This window comes from Camarhynchus parvulus, chromosome 9 (genome assembly GCF_901933205.1).
Source record: "Camarhynchus parvulus chromosome 9, STF_HiC, whole genome shotgun sequence".
Lineage (NCBI taxonomy): Eukaryota > Metazoa > Chordata > Aves > Passeriformes > Thraupidae > Camarhynchus > Camarhynchus parvulus.
In genome coordinates, this window is record NC_044579.1 from 4,042,485 (window position 1) to 4,059,037 (window position 16,553).

At 47.7% G+C, this 16,553-nt stretch overlaps 1 protein-coding gene across 1 annotated transcript; it reads left to right on the forward strand.

Annotated features, from left to right (window-relative positions):
• The first annotated feature begins 2,140 nt into the window (after positions 1 to 2,140).
• Positions 2,141 to 12,100, forward strand: CLDN11 (claudin 11). The gene is made up of 3 exons (XM_030954551.1): positions 2,141 to 2,456; positions 5,016 to 5,180; positions 11,041 to 12,100. The coding sequence occupies exons 1-3, from the start codon at positions 2,231 to 2,233 to the stop codon at positions 11,271 to 11,273; spliced, it is 624 nt and encodes a 207-aa protein (XP_030810411.1). The 5' UTR covers positions 2,141 to 2,230; the 3' UTR covers positions 11,274 to 12,100.
• The last annotated feature ends 4,453 nt before the right edge of the window (positions 12,101 to 16,553 follow it).

Here is a 16,553-nt window from a genome sequence, read left to right on the forward strand (position 1 = left end):
ATAGCTGGCAAGTTGTTCTTGTTCCTTCTTTTATTGGTCTTGTAAATCATTGTCCACTTGCCTTGTATGAACTTAAATTCACTTAACTGTTGGTGCTGTGATTTACAACACTGACAAAATGGTAAATGCCTCCTGTCTCTATTGACATTAATGAAATAATTCACACTGTGCCCTGTGGGCACCATCTCGAGTTCTGTTGAACGGTGCTGGTTACCAAAGTGTCAGATTTACTCCTTGCTCCTTCACACTCCTTGATAAATACATTTGTGAAGGAAAACATGGAGTTAAGAAACTTTTGTGGTTAAGGAAACCAAAAATGTAGGAGACTGAATTACAGAAGGATGTATATGCCAATGAATACCTTGCAGCATTTTAAAAATACTTATATTGTGCATTAGGATGTGCCTGCACTATCACTGTGTAAAATGATTCCAAACCTCAGCTTTGGGGTGAAATCTCTCATCTCCTTTGGAATTCAGGAGGTGACACGTGATCTGTCCAATGCAATTGCTCAGTCCAAGAAGTGGAACACCACTTTCACCCAAGAGATTACAAGTTTATCTCCTGAATAATAAATAAGAAGGAATGTTTTTTAGGGGGAGATTAAATCCATCTGGAATTGAGCCCTAAACAACATAAATTTGTGTTTGGATATCAGTAACAGCACATTCCCCCTGAGGTGGGTGCAGTAGAAGGACAGGCCATGCAGGAAGGTGGAATCACATCAGGAAATTTCATGGAAGGCCAGCTGGCAGCTTTGCTTCACAGAAATACCATAAACCAGGTATAGAAAAAACCCAAGGAGTAATCAACAATATAAAACAAATGTGTAAACAACAATTAAATTTATATTTATTAGAAAAGCTTCTCTTGAAAAAGAACTTTCAACTGCATTAGTAGTGCTCCAGTGTTCAGATGAAGCTTTGACAGAAAACTGTGACCTCATGTCCTTGAATTTTGGATCTAAGGAGCAGGTGACAAATGATAGTTAGGATGCTCTTGTTCGTGTTTTTCTTCTTAGTTGTAAAAGAACGGCAAAAAACACCCTTGGATGAGGAGCAGGATGTATTTAACTCCTAGCACTTTAAACTCGGAGTGGCGTTTCCCGTATTTGTTTCTCACTGACAGCTCTAGGAGTGAATGGAATTCATTGTTGTGTCGCTTTCTTGTCCCCGTTCCCAGCCCGTGCACCGCAGGCAGCTCTCCGCTAGTGGTCTCTGCAGGCATGCAGCATCCTCCTGGCTCCAACCCTCCCTTCCCAAAACCAGCAGCCCAGGAGGAGGACACACAGCCATGAAATATCCTTAAGGATGTGTTGGCAAGCGAGAACATGCATATGTTCTGTGAAAATACAGAGCGAAGCTAGGAAAATGTCCTGCCTGCCTGCTTCTCCTGATGCAGAAAGGGAGGATGTGAAGTTTCCCCACCTCTGGCATTTTGAAGTGGGCTGCTCCTGTTTTATCACATGTACGAAAATTCATATAGTAAATTTACTCGGACTACAAGTCTGAGTTAAAAGTTCCTCATTTTAATTTAAGGTTTCAAAAGTGGGACTATGGTGCTGTTAACACGTATTTGAGTCAGTGAGTGTTGGCTAATAGTTCTGAAAGCCCAGGCAGAGCAGAGAAAGCAGTGGTGGGTCTTTTATATTTTTACAATTACCGGAAACATCAGGAAATACTCAGGACTGATTTTGTCCCTTTACTGCAGCTGTGCTGATGGCTTTGATGAGGTGATCAATTCCACCTCTTGAGTAACTCTGTCCACCACATTTCTCCCCTTACCTTTCCACGAGGATGTACCAGTGCGACTATTAAAGTTCAGCTAGCAAACGCTGCCTCAATTTTTCTCACTCTCTGCTAAATTTCGAATATTCAGGCTGTTATTTTGCATTTGAATAAACCTCTCCGGCTTGTTTTTCAAGCACGCTTGGGTGCGATCGTGCATCTCCTCCTCCGCACAGCCTCCTTCCCCTCGGACGCTCCGGACGCTCTGGCAGAAGTTGGGGCTCCCCCCTCGCTCCTCCCCTGCGCCGTGGGGCTGGAGGCAGCTCTGACCCCTCCCAGGGAGGGAGCTGGGCAGAGGCAGCCGGGTGTTTGCAGCAGAGCCCGACCAGGGACCTGCTCCTGCCCATCCCATCCTCCCGCTGCAGCCGCCGCGACCTCGCCGGGCGGCTCCGCTGACCCCCGTGGGCTCTGTCCTGTCACTGTGTCCCCACCACAGGACGGAGATGGTGGCCACCTGCCTGCACCTGGCTGGATTTGTCTGCAGCTTCGTGGGGTGGATCGGGGTGGTTGTGGCCACGGCCACCAACGACTGGGTGGTGACTTGCGGCTACACCATCACCACCTGCAGGAAGATGGACGAGCTGGGATCCAAGGGGCTGTGGGCAGACTGTGTCATGGCAACAGGTCTCTATCACTGCAAGCCCCTCGTGGACATCCTCATACTGCCAGGTGAGTGTGTCCCATCCTCCCTTCCCACCCCGAGTGAGGGCTGAAGCGTTGCCCAGGGCAGTGCAGGTGCTGCTGCCACAGGAGGTGACGGGGAAGCTCCTCCAGCTTCATCAGTACAGGAGATTGTCCATTAAACACTGAAGAAGTTAAATGATAGCTCTTAAGGTGATTCTCATTGATCTACACCTGGTTTTAATCGTAGCCAGGTCTCACGTTTTTTGTGGCTGCTAAAATCCAGTTAATGTTTAATCATTGCTCTTAGTAAAATCTCACTGCTCCACTCACATCTTGTCTCTGGACTGCACTGCAAAACATACAGAGCACACTGAGGTGTAATAGAGCACTTCAAGGGGATGGTGAACTATTACAAATGTTAAGGTTTGATTCCTTAAAGTGGTTTGGAGCATAATGAATCTTTTCAGCATCTATCATTAATGCTGCTATGGCTTTTAATCTTTCAGAAGATCATCATTAGTCTTGATGGTCTTGTGTTCCCACAGGTTCTGAGGCAAGACAGAACTTCTACACAGCAAACGGATGTAACTACATTTACCTTGATATTTTTTAATGTCATAGTAACTTTCACCTAGATTACTGAAAAGCAAAAATCAAGCAACGTGTTTAATCAGCATTAATACATCTTTTGGGCTAATTAAACCTGCCAAAGTCTTGTGAGGTCTGGTCCCTGTAAGTTTAGTTTGTGAGCTTGCCAGTTTCAACCACTGTTCACTCTGTAGCACTTCATTCTGCTGTGGTTTAGGTTGCCATGTCAAAGGTGCCTCTCTCAAAGCTGACAGGGCAGAAATGACCACTCCTTGTCATTTTCTTTCATGTTTCCTTGTTCACTGGTTTAAATTGTCACAAAAATAATTTTACAAGAGGTTAAAAAGATAATTCCTGAATTTCCCTCCGTTACAGAGCTTGATCTGGGACACGCAGTGCTTAGGAATGTTGAGTCTCTCATTCTCCTCTTCTCTGTGTGTACTTTTATTTTAGTAAGTTTGCCTTCCTTACTGCTACTGTTGTTAAATCTGATCCAGCAGAGAATACAGAGGAAGGTTTTGCCCCAAAGAAACATTAGTGAATGCAACTGAATAAATAAGTGAATGGGTCTTGAAGTAGCAGAGAGCAAAGCTTCCCTCAAGCAGAAGCAAATCACAAAACAAGATGTTTCTGCTTGTAGCCTATTTGAGACCCACAGCTTGACATGAGAGGGAAATTTATCCTGGTGTGCCCAATAGCTGTAATATTTTTAGAGCCTCTCTTTGTCTGAGTCAAGTCTTTAAAATGAATTGGTTTTATTCTCATTTACTTTGGATTGGTTGCACAGAATCCACGTTGGGTACAGCCATCTCCTTTGTTTAGGGTCTGCTTTTATGCCCTGAATGCCTCAGGTAACAATTTTTTTAAGATTCCTCTTAAAAAAAATCAAGGAAGTATTCAATACACACAGTGTCTGCATTTCCAGAAACAGTAAAATCCTCATTTCTGGGGTTGTACCTGTGAGTCAGTGGATGTGCTCAAGGCCCCTCTTTGCTGGTGTTGGTTGAAGCATCTTGGAATTCCATGTCTGCATCTGACAGCTTCTTTTTGTTAGTAAGAAAGAGGGGACAGAGAGCCAGCACACTCACTGTGCTGAGACTGTCCAGAAAACTGGGGGAGGTCACCAGGCACTGGGGCAAATCTGACATTTGCCCTTTTCCTTGTGCACGCTAATAATGACCTGGTATAATTTACTTATATGCAATTTTTGTATAGTATATATGTATTACATATAAATTATATATTTTAAAATTTAGATATACATATAGTATATAAATATTTTTAAAATTATATATTATGATACATAGACCCTCCCAGAGTGGCAGAAATGTCATGGTCCTGCCCAGCACCCCCACAGCTCCTGGTCCTTGTTGTTTCCTGTCGCTTTTTGCACAGGGACAGGTAAGGGAGGAATGGGAGCTCCTGGGGTGCCGTGCTGAGGTGTGGCTGTGGGTGAGGAGTGTCCCTCCCCTTCCTCCTCCTCCTCCTCCTCCTCCTAGGTCAACAGTACTCATTGCCTTGGGGCAGCTGCTGGCAGCATCCCATGGACCTGCAGTGTCAGTAGTGGGTCTAGCCCTCTGAATGATGGGAGAGTCTTTGAGGGTTTACATTACTGTTATTTAATTTTGAAGATTTTAAAATCTTGTACTTTAATCAAACTCTCACAATGGAAAGATATTGGGAAACTTCTTCCTAGAGGGAATTTCTCCTACTTTCCCTTCCTGTATTTTCCAGCTCCATGATTTCTCAGTGTCTCTCTGGGAAGAGCTTGTGTTTTCCAGGCAGTGCTGTTTGTTTGTTGGGAAACTGTGAGCCTGCACATCCCATGTCCACGCACTCCCCACTGCACTGCAGCCTCACTGCCCTGTGCCTGGTGAACATTTACTGTTTACACAGGCATGAGCCCATTTCCCATACTCCGTGCATGTCTTGGGCTCTAACCAAACAGGAGCTTTCCTCCAAAGTCTCCTTTTCGAGTGCCAAATAACAGAATCCTCCTCCCTTGCCTTGCTGCAGGGTACGTCCAAGCGTGCCGAGCGCTGATGATCGCCGCCTCCGTCCTGGGCCTGCCCGCCATCTTCCTGCTGATCACGGTGCTGCCCTGCATCCGCATGGGCCACGAGCCCGGGGCAGCCAAGTACCGGCGCTCCCAGCTGGGAGGGATCCTCATCATCCTCCTGGGTAAGGCACCTGCCACGATTGGCGGCTGCAGCCCATCCCCTGCGGGCTGGCAGGGCCTGTTCTCCTGGGAGGGTTTGTGCTGGGCTGGCCTGGAGCTCTCCAGCATTGCTGCAGCCTGTGGGTGGGCAAAAGGCAGGGACAGGAGTGAGAGGACAAGGATAGGAGGCAGGGATGAAGCAGGGTTAGAGGGAATCCCTCTGTCTTTGCCTCTGTGAGTCCTCAGGCGCGGCTTCTCTTGGCCGGCCATCGCACAGGGACAGTGCTTGCAGGCATGGATGATCCTGGTTCACTGTGGAAGTGATTTTTTGGGAAAGGACCTAAACTTCCAAGCTACTTATAGGGAAGGCAGAACCTCCAAATCTTCCCTGGACATCCAGGGAAAGTAAGCTGAGGCATGTGGGAGGGGAAGCCCTTGCTGAACGGGGCTGGTCCTGCGGCCTCCACAGGGGAAGGAGCGTGGAGGTGGCACAGACGTGGGAAGAGGGATGGCACTGGCACGGGGAGAGGACTGGCATGCCCTCTGTGGTGGCACAGACATGGGAAAAGGGATGGCACTGGCGCAGGGAGAGGACTGGCATGCCCTCTGTGCCTCCCAGGCCCCTCTGGCCAGCCTCCCCCTTGGCCTCCAAGCTCCCCTGGGAATTTCTTCCCGTCCTTGGTGCTTGTGGAGGAGATTGTTTTGAGCAGCACAGACTGTGGAGCTCATTGTCCCCAATGCAACACCTGCATGTTCTTGAGGCCTCGTCATCTCAGCACCAGCCTGTGGGGCCTTGTTTGCACCCGTCTGTGGCAGAGGAGGAGGGGAGAGGCAAAGTGACCTCTTTGTGTGGCTCTGCTGCTCGCTGGCAGCCAGCACTGACATCATGCCCGTCTTCTTTCTTCTTCTTCTTCTTTTTTTTCAAGTGGGCACTGCATATAGCTGCACACTCAGAAGGGCTGTCCTCTGGATGCTCTTTCCACGCAGTCAGCCCTCCTCTATCACCTTGTGGTTAGCACAAGCCCATATATCCCAAATCTGAGGGATTGAGTCCAAGGTCAGCCCTATTGGTTCCTGTGGAGTTTAAGAGCACAGCTGGAACTCCTAACATCAGCTTTATAGGGCAGGTCTAGGACATCCCAGTCATGAACAGCCATGTTGGATCTTCATCCCTGCCCTGGAACCTTGAGTCACGTATTTGGGCTTGGAGAAGTGAAAGAGAAGGTGGAGGTTTTCTGCCTGTGAATGAAAGTTTAGTGCCAGAGTAGTCTGCTCTGGTGGATTTGCCCTGCCCAGCAGAGCTGCACTTTGCCACAAAAGCCACAAGATTTTGGTTCCAGTCGAGGAGAGGTGTGCTGCAGGTCAGCCCTGCTTGCATGGCTGGAAGTGTGCAGGCAGGCGGACTGTCCCTAAAAATCCCAAAGGGCAGAAGGATGACAGGACCAGCTCACAGATGACAAATTGCAGTGACAGTGTTGGGTATCACTGTGTTAGAACAAGTGAAATCCTTTATGCTGCAGTGTCCCACCAGGGTTTGGTGTCTGGTGAGCCACTATCCCATCCCAGTCATGCTGCAGTGGGAGACCAGGGAGGACAGCAGGTGTGAGGGGATGATGGAGAGTTGTGGTGCTCCATAAACCAGGTTGCCCTTTGCTTCAGAACACAGTTTTCCAACTAGGTAGATCCTGTGAGGAAAGGAAGTGTGAGAGATCACATCTCTCACATTTGTGTCACAGAGACATTGGCAGACAAATGATCTTTGGGTCAGATTTGGACCACATCTTATTGATTTTCACCTCTGTGAGCTCTGAAGCACCTACAGGTGAATGATTTACTGGTGTCACTGATGCCCTGAATAATCTGGGCTGGGATCAGCAGCCTGGTCACAATGTTTTAGTCACAATTACAATAATGCTCTTTTTGTCAGATCACAAATGAAGAATAAATAAGCTTCTTTTGCTCCTAGGTTACTTAAAAAAAACAGAGAGAGAGCAAACCAACCCACATTTATATTTACAAAGCCCATTTTTTTCCAGGCTCATCAGCAAGACAGTCCCTTTGGAAGAAGAATAATGTACAGAGTTTAGGACTTTAACATTATTTAAGCTGATTAATGATCTGTTAGCTGCAAGATGAGGTGTCACCATTTCAGAGCATTTAACAAGCATGGATCAGGCTCTGAAAGATAAAATGCTGAGTTAAAATCCATTATATTCTAGAAGTAACATGCCCTGGACTGTTTTTATTCACCCTCCAGCCACTGAACTCTCACTCATGCTTTCCACAACTTCACAGGCTCCAGATTTTTCCTCTTAGGGGAAAGCAACACCCAGAGCTCTGGTTAAAAGAAAATGCCCCCCCCCAATGCAGCAGAAATAGGGAGTGGGGTTGCAAACAAGGGAGTTGGCCCCAAGGAAAACTTCACTTGCTGCTCGGGGAAGGGATGGCAGTTTGTCACTGAGATTTGATATAAGGGAAAACGGGACTGAAACACAGCTGAGAGCGAAAAAGAAAAAAAAATATTTAAAAAGCTGAAAAGTTGCCAGGAAAACAATGGGCTCAGATATTCCATTGATTTTTCTGTCCACTGATAATCACAGGCTGCCGGAGTGCAACCTGTGTGCACGCCCTGCTATTCTGCTGCTGATGTGTTTATGGCTTTGTTTGATCCTATCTGACTGAGAGAATTGATTTATGGCTGAAAACAACCAACAGCAGAGGTTTGCTCTGGGCTGGTAGGAAAACATTTCACACTTTGGTGTTGATGGAAAAACCCTGGCCAACCCATGTTGTTGATAATAATTTGGAGCACCCCTTGCTGGTAACGAGGGGGGCATTTTCCCAATGGAGGAGAAGGAGTCAGGCACTGGAAAATAGATTAAATATATGTTAGTGGGAATTGCTACTACAAAAGAAACCATTGTGTACTAAATAAAGGATGCTAATGAGTTTTTCTGAAGACTACATGAGGCTTACTTGTGAAACCATAGATAAAAATATTGCCTTGAACACAGAAAAAATATGGTATCTATTTTTTTCAACTAAATGCTTTGAAAGAGAAATCCGTGTGACTTTGAGTCAGCAATTCGGAATAGTTAAATTTAGATGTGAAATAAAAGTATTCTTTCTTCTGCAAAAAGCCTTTAACTTACTGTTATGGAATTTGGCAGGGACTCACTGTCCCTTGAGTTAGAACAATCCTGTTCCCTCTCTCCCAGCTCCCCAAGCACCTTCTGTGCTTCTTGTCTCTATGCACGTCCTTCTAACTCCAACACATCTCTAATGTTGAGTGTTGAGGGCTTCAGCTCAGCAGACTGAGCTGCTGCAAATCCACAGTTAAAAAAGACTTGGAAACACTGGGACCTGGGATGCATCCCTGTGGATTCACAGCAATCTGATGGAGCAAGGACATTCACGCCATGCAGTGCTGAGAGGGATTTTTTAGGTAGAGGCAGCGGTTTTACAAGATTTCCTACTCCAGCTGCAAAAAGCAGGCAGGATTTCCACGTGTGCCCCAAAACAGGCCTGTCTTCCCAGCTAAATTGGCTGCTCTAGTAGGAAATATTCCCTCTCTTTGCAGACCTTCTTTTATTTTTCTGCTGGACTATATTGGCTACAGCAGCTCTAGAGTCTGAGGATTTCTTGTTTAGAGAGAGGCAAAGGGTGTCCTGACATTAGCACAAGAGAAGGGATAACAATTCTATCTACACTTCTTTTCCACATGGGCAGCCATTTTAGAACTTGAAACTTGCCCCTAAACTCCTTTTCCAGTCTCTTTGTGTTTCTTGTCAAATCACCTTTTTTTTCAGCCTTTCCCTGTGGTACAACCAGAATAAAATCTGAGCCCACAGAGAGACATTGCAATTGCTGACTGTCCTTTTCCCATCTCCTCGGAGGATTTACAGCCCAACCTAATCTATGCAGGGCGATGAAGCCCAGTGCTGTTCCAGGGCATTCCTCTTGCTCAGCAGCAGGGTCACTGGCAGCTGGCAGCCTCTGAGGACAGAGAGGTCAAGTGAACCCATGCAAAGTCCTTGGCTTGTGTTTCACAGCTTTCTGCTATTGTCAGCATTAAAATAAGGTGGTTTTACATGTAGTGGAGCCACATGCACAAGAGATGCCATTGTGTGAGCATCCCTGAGAGCTCTTCTCACCCCAGTGCAAGTGTTTTCTTCGGTCCTGTCTTGTGGGGGAGGGTCTGGAGAGATAAGGCTCTTATAGTCTATAGACAAATATATATATATATATATTTACTGCTGACAGAGAAAGAAAAGATGATTGTGTTTTTTCGGACAACAAAGCAGCTTTGTTCCCAGAGCCCATTAGAATGCTTTGTGGATTCCCAACTGATACATTTTTGTTTTAAAGCGTTGGAGGTTCATGAGCTGTTTGCAGGACCTCTCTACACGCGGGAGAAATGCTCTTCTCCCCTCCCTGCCTTCTCCAAAATTCCTTCCAAAGCTGCGGGGCCCTTCCTTTGAGGAGGCCCAAAATTATTTCTGGCTTTATAAGCATCCTTCAAGTGTTCTTCTCTTTTCCATAAGAAAATATTTTCTCTCACAATAACTGCAGCTTTGGGGATGGGTTTTTTTCTGTACCAGCCAGGAGCTACGGTTTGTTCTCTGCTTTAACTAAACAATTTTATTTTTACTCTCACCCCTTTCTTTTTCCCTCTTGCAACCTTAACTTTCTGACACTGCCTCCAGATACCTTTTAACGCGGTCGGTGGAAATCTGTAACGCTGCCATGGTCCTGTTATTGTTTTTCTCTGATTCTCTGATAGCCACAAGGATGGAGTCCTGCACAGCTTGTCCCGGAGGCAAGTAAATATTGACAGATTAATTCTTCTCAGATGTACAGGCCATCAAGGAGTATTGTTTTAGGACCTGTTCCTGGGAGGTGATTAACACCATCAACTCCCGTTGCCCTCAGTGCATGTGGGGACTCTGTGGGGACTGTCTCCCTCACATGCCACCTCCTAGCACCACTGCAGCTGCCTCTGGCTTTTTGTGGAAAAACCCCCTATGGAATATCAAGTAAAAGGTGAAGCCTGCAGTAATTTTTGACCCGCTGTAGTCCCTAGGTGGGATCCCATTTTCACTTCTGCAGACTCCTCAGGTCCCATTTTTATTCAGTTCAGTAAACGTCTGGAGAGCCTTGCTGGGTTTGTCCCCATCGCTTGATAGAAATTTTCCACAGGGAAGTTGAATCTGTTTTCCAGAGCTGCGAGACATTTCCTTTTCCATGAAAAAACCCCAGCAATGCCTAACTGCTGCTTATTTTGTCCCTGCTCATTTTCTGTTCGTATTTCATAAACCCTACTCTGCGTTAGAGTTCTGGGAGATTTTGGTGAAGTTTATGTGACCACTCAGTAGAGCCACTGCAGTGATGAGGAGGGACATGGGCTGAGGACGCAGCACATGAGCCCAGGTGGAAATGGGGATTTAAACCAGTTCCCACAGGTCCACAGATTTTATTCTTTTGCTGATCCATATGGTTTTCATGGCCTCTTAATTTCTAATCTGTTCCTAATTCTGCAGTTCTCCAGCACATCCGTTTAAGAGACAACCCTCATTTCTCCCTCTCAAAGATATTTTGAGGGAACAAATCTGTTTCCCTTCTAATAAATACATTATATTGTGTCAGGCAGCAGTTGTTTTTCCTTCATGCTGGTGCCTGAGAGCAATGGCTGTTCTCTCTCCATCTCTCACTCCTGAGTCTCCCATGTTGCCTCCTGCTTGGAGATCTCCTGGACCCAGCCCTGATGCTGCTGCTTCTGGATCCCACTGCGGGACTGGAAGGGAGCAGGATGGGTTTCCTCTCTATCCCCTGTCCCCCACTCCAGCTCAGAACCCTAACTCTGTCCTTCCCCCCCGTCCCCAGCCATGTGCGGCGTGGTGGCCACCATCTGGTTCCCGGTGTGCGCGCACCGCGAGACCACCATCATGAGCTTCGGCTACTCGCTCTACACGGGCTGGATCGGCTCTGCCCTCTGCCTCTTCGGCGGCTGTGTCATCGTCTGCTGCTCGGGGGACGCGCAGACCTTCGGCGAGAACCGCTTCTACTACGGCTCGGGCTCCAGCTCGCCCACCCACGCCAAGAGCGCTCACGTGTAGACACCGCGGGGACGCCCCACGGCTGCCGTCGGATGCTTTGGCTGGTGGGTTCCTGCGCCCTGGGTTTGCTTCTGCTGACGCGCTGTCAGGCTCCCAAGGGGAGATTTAGAAAAGCAGCACAAATGTCTAGTAGTTTGAAGTATTATTCTCCCCGTCTCTTCTCCCCCTTTCTCTAGAAAGACAGCTCCAGCCAGCCCTACCTCTTGGTCCTCACTGTTTTATCCTGACCACCTGCCCCTTCTACTTCTTGCAGCCAGGATGGTCTGGGGATGTGGCGTGGGGTTTAGGGATTTTAGTGTATCTTCCAGCTCCCCTGGTTGTAGGAGAGTTTAAAGCAATAAAACAGAAACGAGAGAGACACTTTCCCATTGTTAGGAGGACTCTGACAGCTTCTCCCCCATTCTCACTGATTTCCCCCACTGAAGGTCACAGGTCTGGCACGGCTGGGGAGAGAGGATAGGGAGAAAGGCTGTCCTCTCCCACCAGGCAAATGTTTCTCTTTTGGAACAAGAGGAGGGGATTTTTCTGCCTTTCTCTGTAAATACTTTTATATGAGTCTGATCATTTTAGTAACAGTGTTTCCCCCACCCCCACAGTCATCAGTATGAAGGAAACAGAACCCAAAGGTCCTAATGACATGGTAGATAACAGCGCCTTTTTAAATAGTTACAAATGACTTTGGGGGCTCTAATCCCTGCCCTCTGGTTCAGTTTCTTTTTACTTTTTTTTTCTTTTGTACAGATCAATTACTAAAATATGTATTTTTACATTTTTTTAAACTCCTTTCTTTCTTCCTCTAAGTTTGTGTTCCATCTTGCCTTGTTAAAGCAGCACATTTTAACATGCAGTATATTGTACCTGTTACAATACAATTCTGGTGAGTACTGATGATGCCTTTGTACTTTCAGTGAAATACTGTACAATAAATAACAGAGTACCTGCAACCCCTGACTACTTTTATTTTTCCTTCCTTCCTGTGTGTTTCCATAGCCAGTTTTTCCATGACAGTGACTGCCAATGATTTTGAAAATTTTCTTTTTTTTTTATAGCAGTTCAGGATGAAAAACTGCTCTGCTGTGGCATTAAATGAAGAATATTTAAAATATGAGTAATCTTCCTGAATGGGACTGTCTCTTATCCTTTGGTTCTTTCAATGCTCCCAGTAGCAGCTTGTACCAGCTGTACCCACTAGTGGGTTTCTTTATATTGGGAAGAATTAGAAAGCCCCTGAAGTGGTGGAGATGACCCTGAGCACCATGAAGTTGAGACCTCATGCTGCTGAAAGTGCTCTCAGCAAAAGTAGGGGTCTGATCTGGGGTCATTGCTCTGATCAAAACTGTGTAAGATCAAGATCTAACTCTGTCCTTACCAGCGGCTGTAGCAATTTAATTACCCTGATACAAAATCCCATCTGTTCCCAGAGATGTTAACCCAGTTCAAACAATCTGTGTAAGGCAAGAGAAGGAAAAGAGGACTAGCTGCTGCTCAGACATGGGCAGGAGGAGAGCCCCAGTGGAGAGGCAGCAGGAGGAGAAGGGTCTGAGTAACCAAGATTTTTGGGATGATGAAAAATGGGAAAACAGGGCTGTCAGTCAAGCCTCGTGCATTCTGGACTGTCCTCGGTCTGCTCCAGCTGGAGAAACCAAACCGAGTGATGCAGCCGCAGTCAAGGGTGCTGCAGCTCTCACCTCCACTCCTCACGTGGGAAGCTGGAGCGTTTAAAAGGAGCCAGAGGGAGGCTGGCTGTGCTCCACGGGGACCCTTTGCCTGCCTGGCCCGGGGATGGGCAGCAGCCCGAGCATCTGCCTTTCACACCGAGCAGCCTTGAAGGCGGCTCTGTTGTGCGAGCTGCGCATCGCTGTGCAATGTCCCCAGGGCGGGCGGCGGGCGGTGGCAGGACACTTGTGCCCATGACATCACAGGCAGGGCACAGGCGGTTCTTGTACAGCCCGAGGACGCTGTCAGTGCTGCCATTGATGTGCGGGTGCCCCGGGCGGAGGGGGGCACAGACGTGCCAGCTTGTGCAGGCTGCCCGGGGATTGTGGATTGTGCCCGCGGGTTCACCCTCCTAACCCCGGCACCGGCTGCGGCGGGGGACGCCTCGGAACAGGGATCCGATGGAATGCTGCCTGCAGACAGCCCTGGAGCAAACTGGGAAGGAAAGCACGGGAACACCTGGGTCGGATGCCCGGGGAAAGGTTTTGGTGCTGCGGGAGGTGCATGAGCCCTGCCAGGCAGTGCTTAGGGGAATTTTTTTCTGCCCACCCCGTTAGGGTGCACCCGGTCCCTTCCAATCTTACCCATCCCGCGATCCTTATGGTGCTGGGGACCCTTGGCAGGGGATGGGGCTGGGGGTCTGTGTGTTCTGCCCACAGCCACAGGTTACCAGCATCCAACCCCAAATCCAACTCTTGAAAGGCCCTGGGAGTGCTGCTCAGAGGAAGGAAGAAGTTTTATTTCAGGGAAGGAAATTAAAAACCAAACAATGCAGCAACCCCACAGCAGCTGCAGGGAAAATGCAACCATGGGGTGTGAGGAGATGGGGCCAGGAATGTGATGGGGAATTAGTGCTGGCACCACAGAGGGGAAGGATTCTGAGGAAGCACACAGAACATTGAACTTTTCTAGTTTTTAGAGGATCAAAGCTGAAACATCTGCTTTGAGCCTGCCTAAACACCCTGCTCCCCTGTGGGGCTCTCTTGGTCTGAATTGGCCACAGCACTGTTGGCTCATGAAGGCTTTTAGTGCTCATTTGCTGACCCAAAGCCTCAAAATAGGATCAAATATAAATCTCCTGAATCAAAAAACTGCTCCACACCATTCCTAACACCAAGTGGTGGCTGTGAACCATGGTGGTCACCCCAGCCCCTGATGCCCAGCAGAGCTCTCCCCAGCTCCACCAGGACCAGCTGGAGCTCTTCATCCCATACCCATGATGGGGAGAGCACCTGGCAGGCTCCCCACTCCCCAGATAACATGGACAGCAGGAAGGAGCCCTTGGGGGCACGCTGGTGGCCCTGAGCACCCCAAAGGGGACAGGCAGCTGTGTCTGCCTCTCCACAGACCCCTCTGCCCGTGCAGGGAGGGGACAGTGCTGTGACACCCCAGCTCCTCCAGGGAAAGGTGAGTGCCAGCAGATTGGTGCACCCCAGGCCTTTGCACTGCAATAGTCAACCTGTGGTCATTGGCTTTAGGTTTTGCCTTTTTTTCCCTTTTTTTTATTGTGTAAACAAATAACCATTTTCTCTCACAACACTACAAGTAAATAACAAAGTCAGTCTGCTGAAATGGATCTTCTAAAATGGAATTTTTGAATCACTTAAAGCAAGATTTTGTTAATTTCTATCTTCCATTTAGCACTAAAAAAATATCAGAACTTCAGGTACTGATTGGCTAAACAAAATTTACATGGGAATTTTTTTTTTTATTATTACTTTTTGGTTTAGTCTTTCATTTAAAAGATTTACATTACTATGGAAGCTAATTCTAAGACACATTTGTTTCTGGCTTTCTTTACAAATCCCTTAGTTCCTCTTTGATTTTTAAATGTAAAGGCACACAATAAAGCTTTATGCATTTATTAAAATATACAGATTTTGGTAAATTTAGAATTTTTTTCTTAGTATCTTGATTATATATATGCATTATATGTATAGTTGTCAACAACACAGTCATTTGAAAATAAAAATCACTCCATAACATATCTGCATATTTTTTTTCTTTCTCATGACACACTACAAGACCCCATTGTACAATGCACCAATGGGCTTCTGGAAACCACAAAAAAAAATGGATAGAACAAACTGCTTTTAACAAACACACCAACTTCATACCAGAACTGCAGAGAATTGTTACACCAGAAAGTACCACCTGCAAAAAAAAAAAAAAAAAAAAAAGAGCAAGATATACATCAGAAAGACTGAACGAAACGAAGTGAAGGTCATTTACAAGCTGGATTTACAACATCCCATGTTGCTGGGGTGTGATTTCGTTGCCATGTGGAGGATGCTGGAGCGCTGGACCGAGGGGTGGTGACCGTGTGGAGTGAATTTGCAGGCGGGCTGAGATCTTACAGAGTTGGCCTGGAAGGTTTGAGGTATTTATGCTCCATCTGTACCATGCATTTGGCCCCTCAGGGTGTGTGCCCTGTGGAGGGCAGGCAGGCATGGAGGGGCTTTGTGCCTCTCACCAGAGGTGGGAGCAGGATGGTCCCGCTCTGCCACGTCCTCCTGATGGCTCAGGAATGTGAGAACCTCCCTCAGGGCACCCTGGGGAAAGGCTGGAGTTGGGGTTACAGCAAAATAAGCACTTGTACCTCTTCCCAGCCCCCTGGCCAGCAGTGCCCAGAGGTGATGGGCACACCTGGACATTTTGCCTTCTCAGCCTTTGCTCGTGCCCACTGAAGAGCCCAATGCTGCTACAAGAGACAGCACATGAGTTGCCAGAGGCTGAACCCGCACATCTCCCAGGAGCTGCCCCCCAGAACAGGGAGCAGGGATCCTGTAAACCCAGCCTTTGGCTACTGGCAAACTCCCAAGACCTGTGGCTTGGTCAGCTTCTCCTTAAACACCTCTGTTGGGTGGGATGTGGTGCAGCTCCCACCCCCAGCACGGCGAGGGCTGACAGCAGCCCATCCACATCTGACCATGCCATGGTGGCATCAAATGCTGTTCTCTGGTCATCCCAGGATGGGGCAAATCCATCTTCCCCGGGAAGGGGAAGGAGGATAGGTGACTGGGAATGGGGGCAGCCAAAAGGCTGCTCAGATCCAATGGAGAAGTTCCTAGAGACACCAAAGAGCAAGGGGTCAAGCCCTTGTCAAATTATACGGCGTGACTAGAGCGGACGTGACAACAGACACTGGTACTGGGAACTGCTCTGTAGCAAGAGATTAAGGCTGCAAGAAGAACAGGCTTTGACCCAACAGGGTGCTTGGGCATGAGTTTGTGGCTCAGCAGATGCCCAAATACCGTGTGGAAGCAGGACGAAAACGATTACCTTGGATATGGTATAGTACAATAGCTGGTAGGAAAATAGCATCAATCTTTCTCCCTGAAAACACACAGCCAGACCTGCGAGGTGCCATCTCTCTTGGGTACTTCTAAGGCATCAAGGACGAAAGCAGCCAAGCATGGGTGGGCAGTGACCGTCACAAGAGGAGCTCAGTGCTGCAGCAGAAGTTTCCTGAGCTGGCCTGAGAGCGGTGCACATTGCAACAGCTTTTTAGTTGGACACACACAGGTTTTCTCCTTGTAGAAGCGTGGTAGGGGTGGGCAGCAG

Coding starts and splice junctions, on each gene's coding strand:
- CLDN11 (XM_030954551.1), top strand. CDS start 2,231: ATGGTGGCCACCTGCCTGCACCTGGCTGGATTTGTCTGCAGCTTCGTG. Junction 2,457..5,015: donor GGACATCCTCATACTGCCAG/GTGAGTGTGTCC, acceptor GCCTTGCTGCAG/GGTACGTCCAAGCGTGCCGA. Junction 5,181..11,040: donor GATCCTCATCATCCTCCTGG/GTAAGGCACCTG, acceptor CCCCGTCCCCAG/CCATGTGCGGCGTGGTGGCC.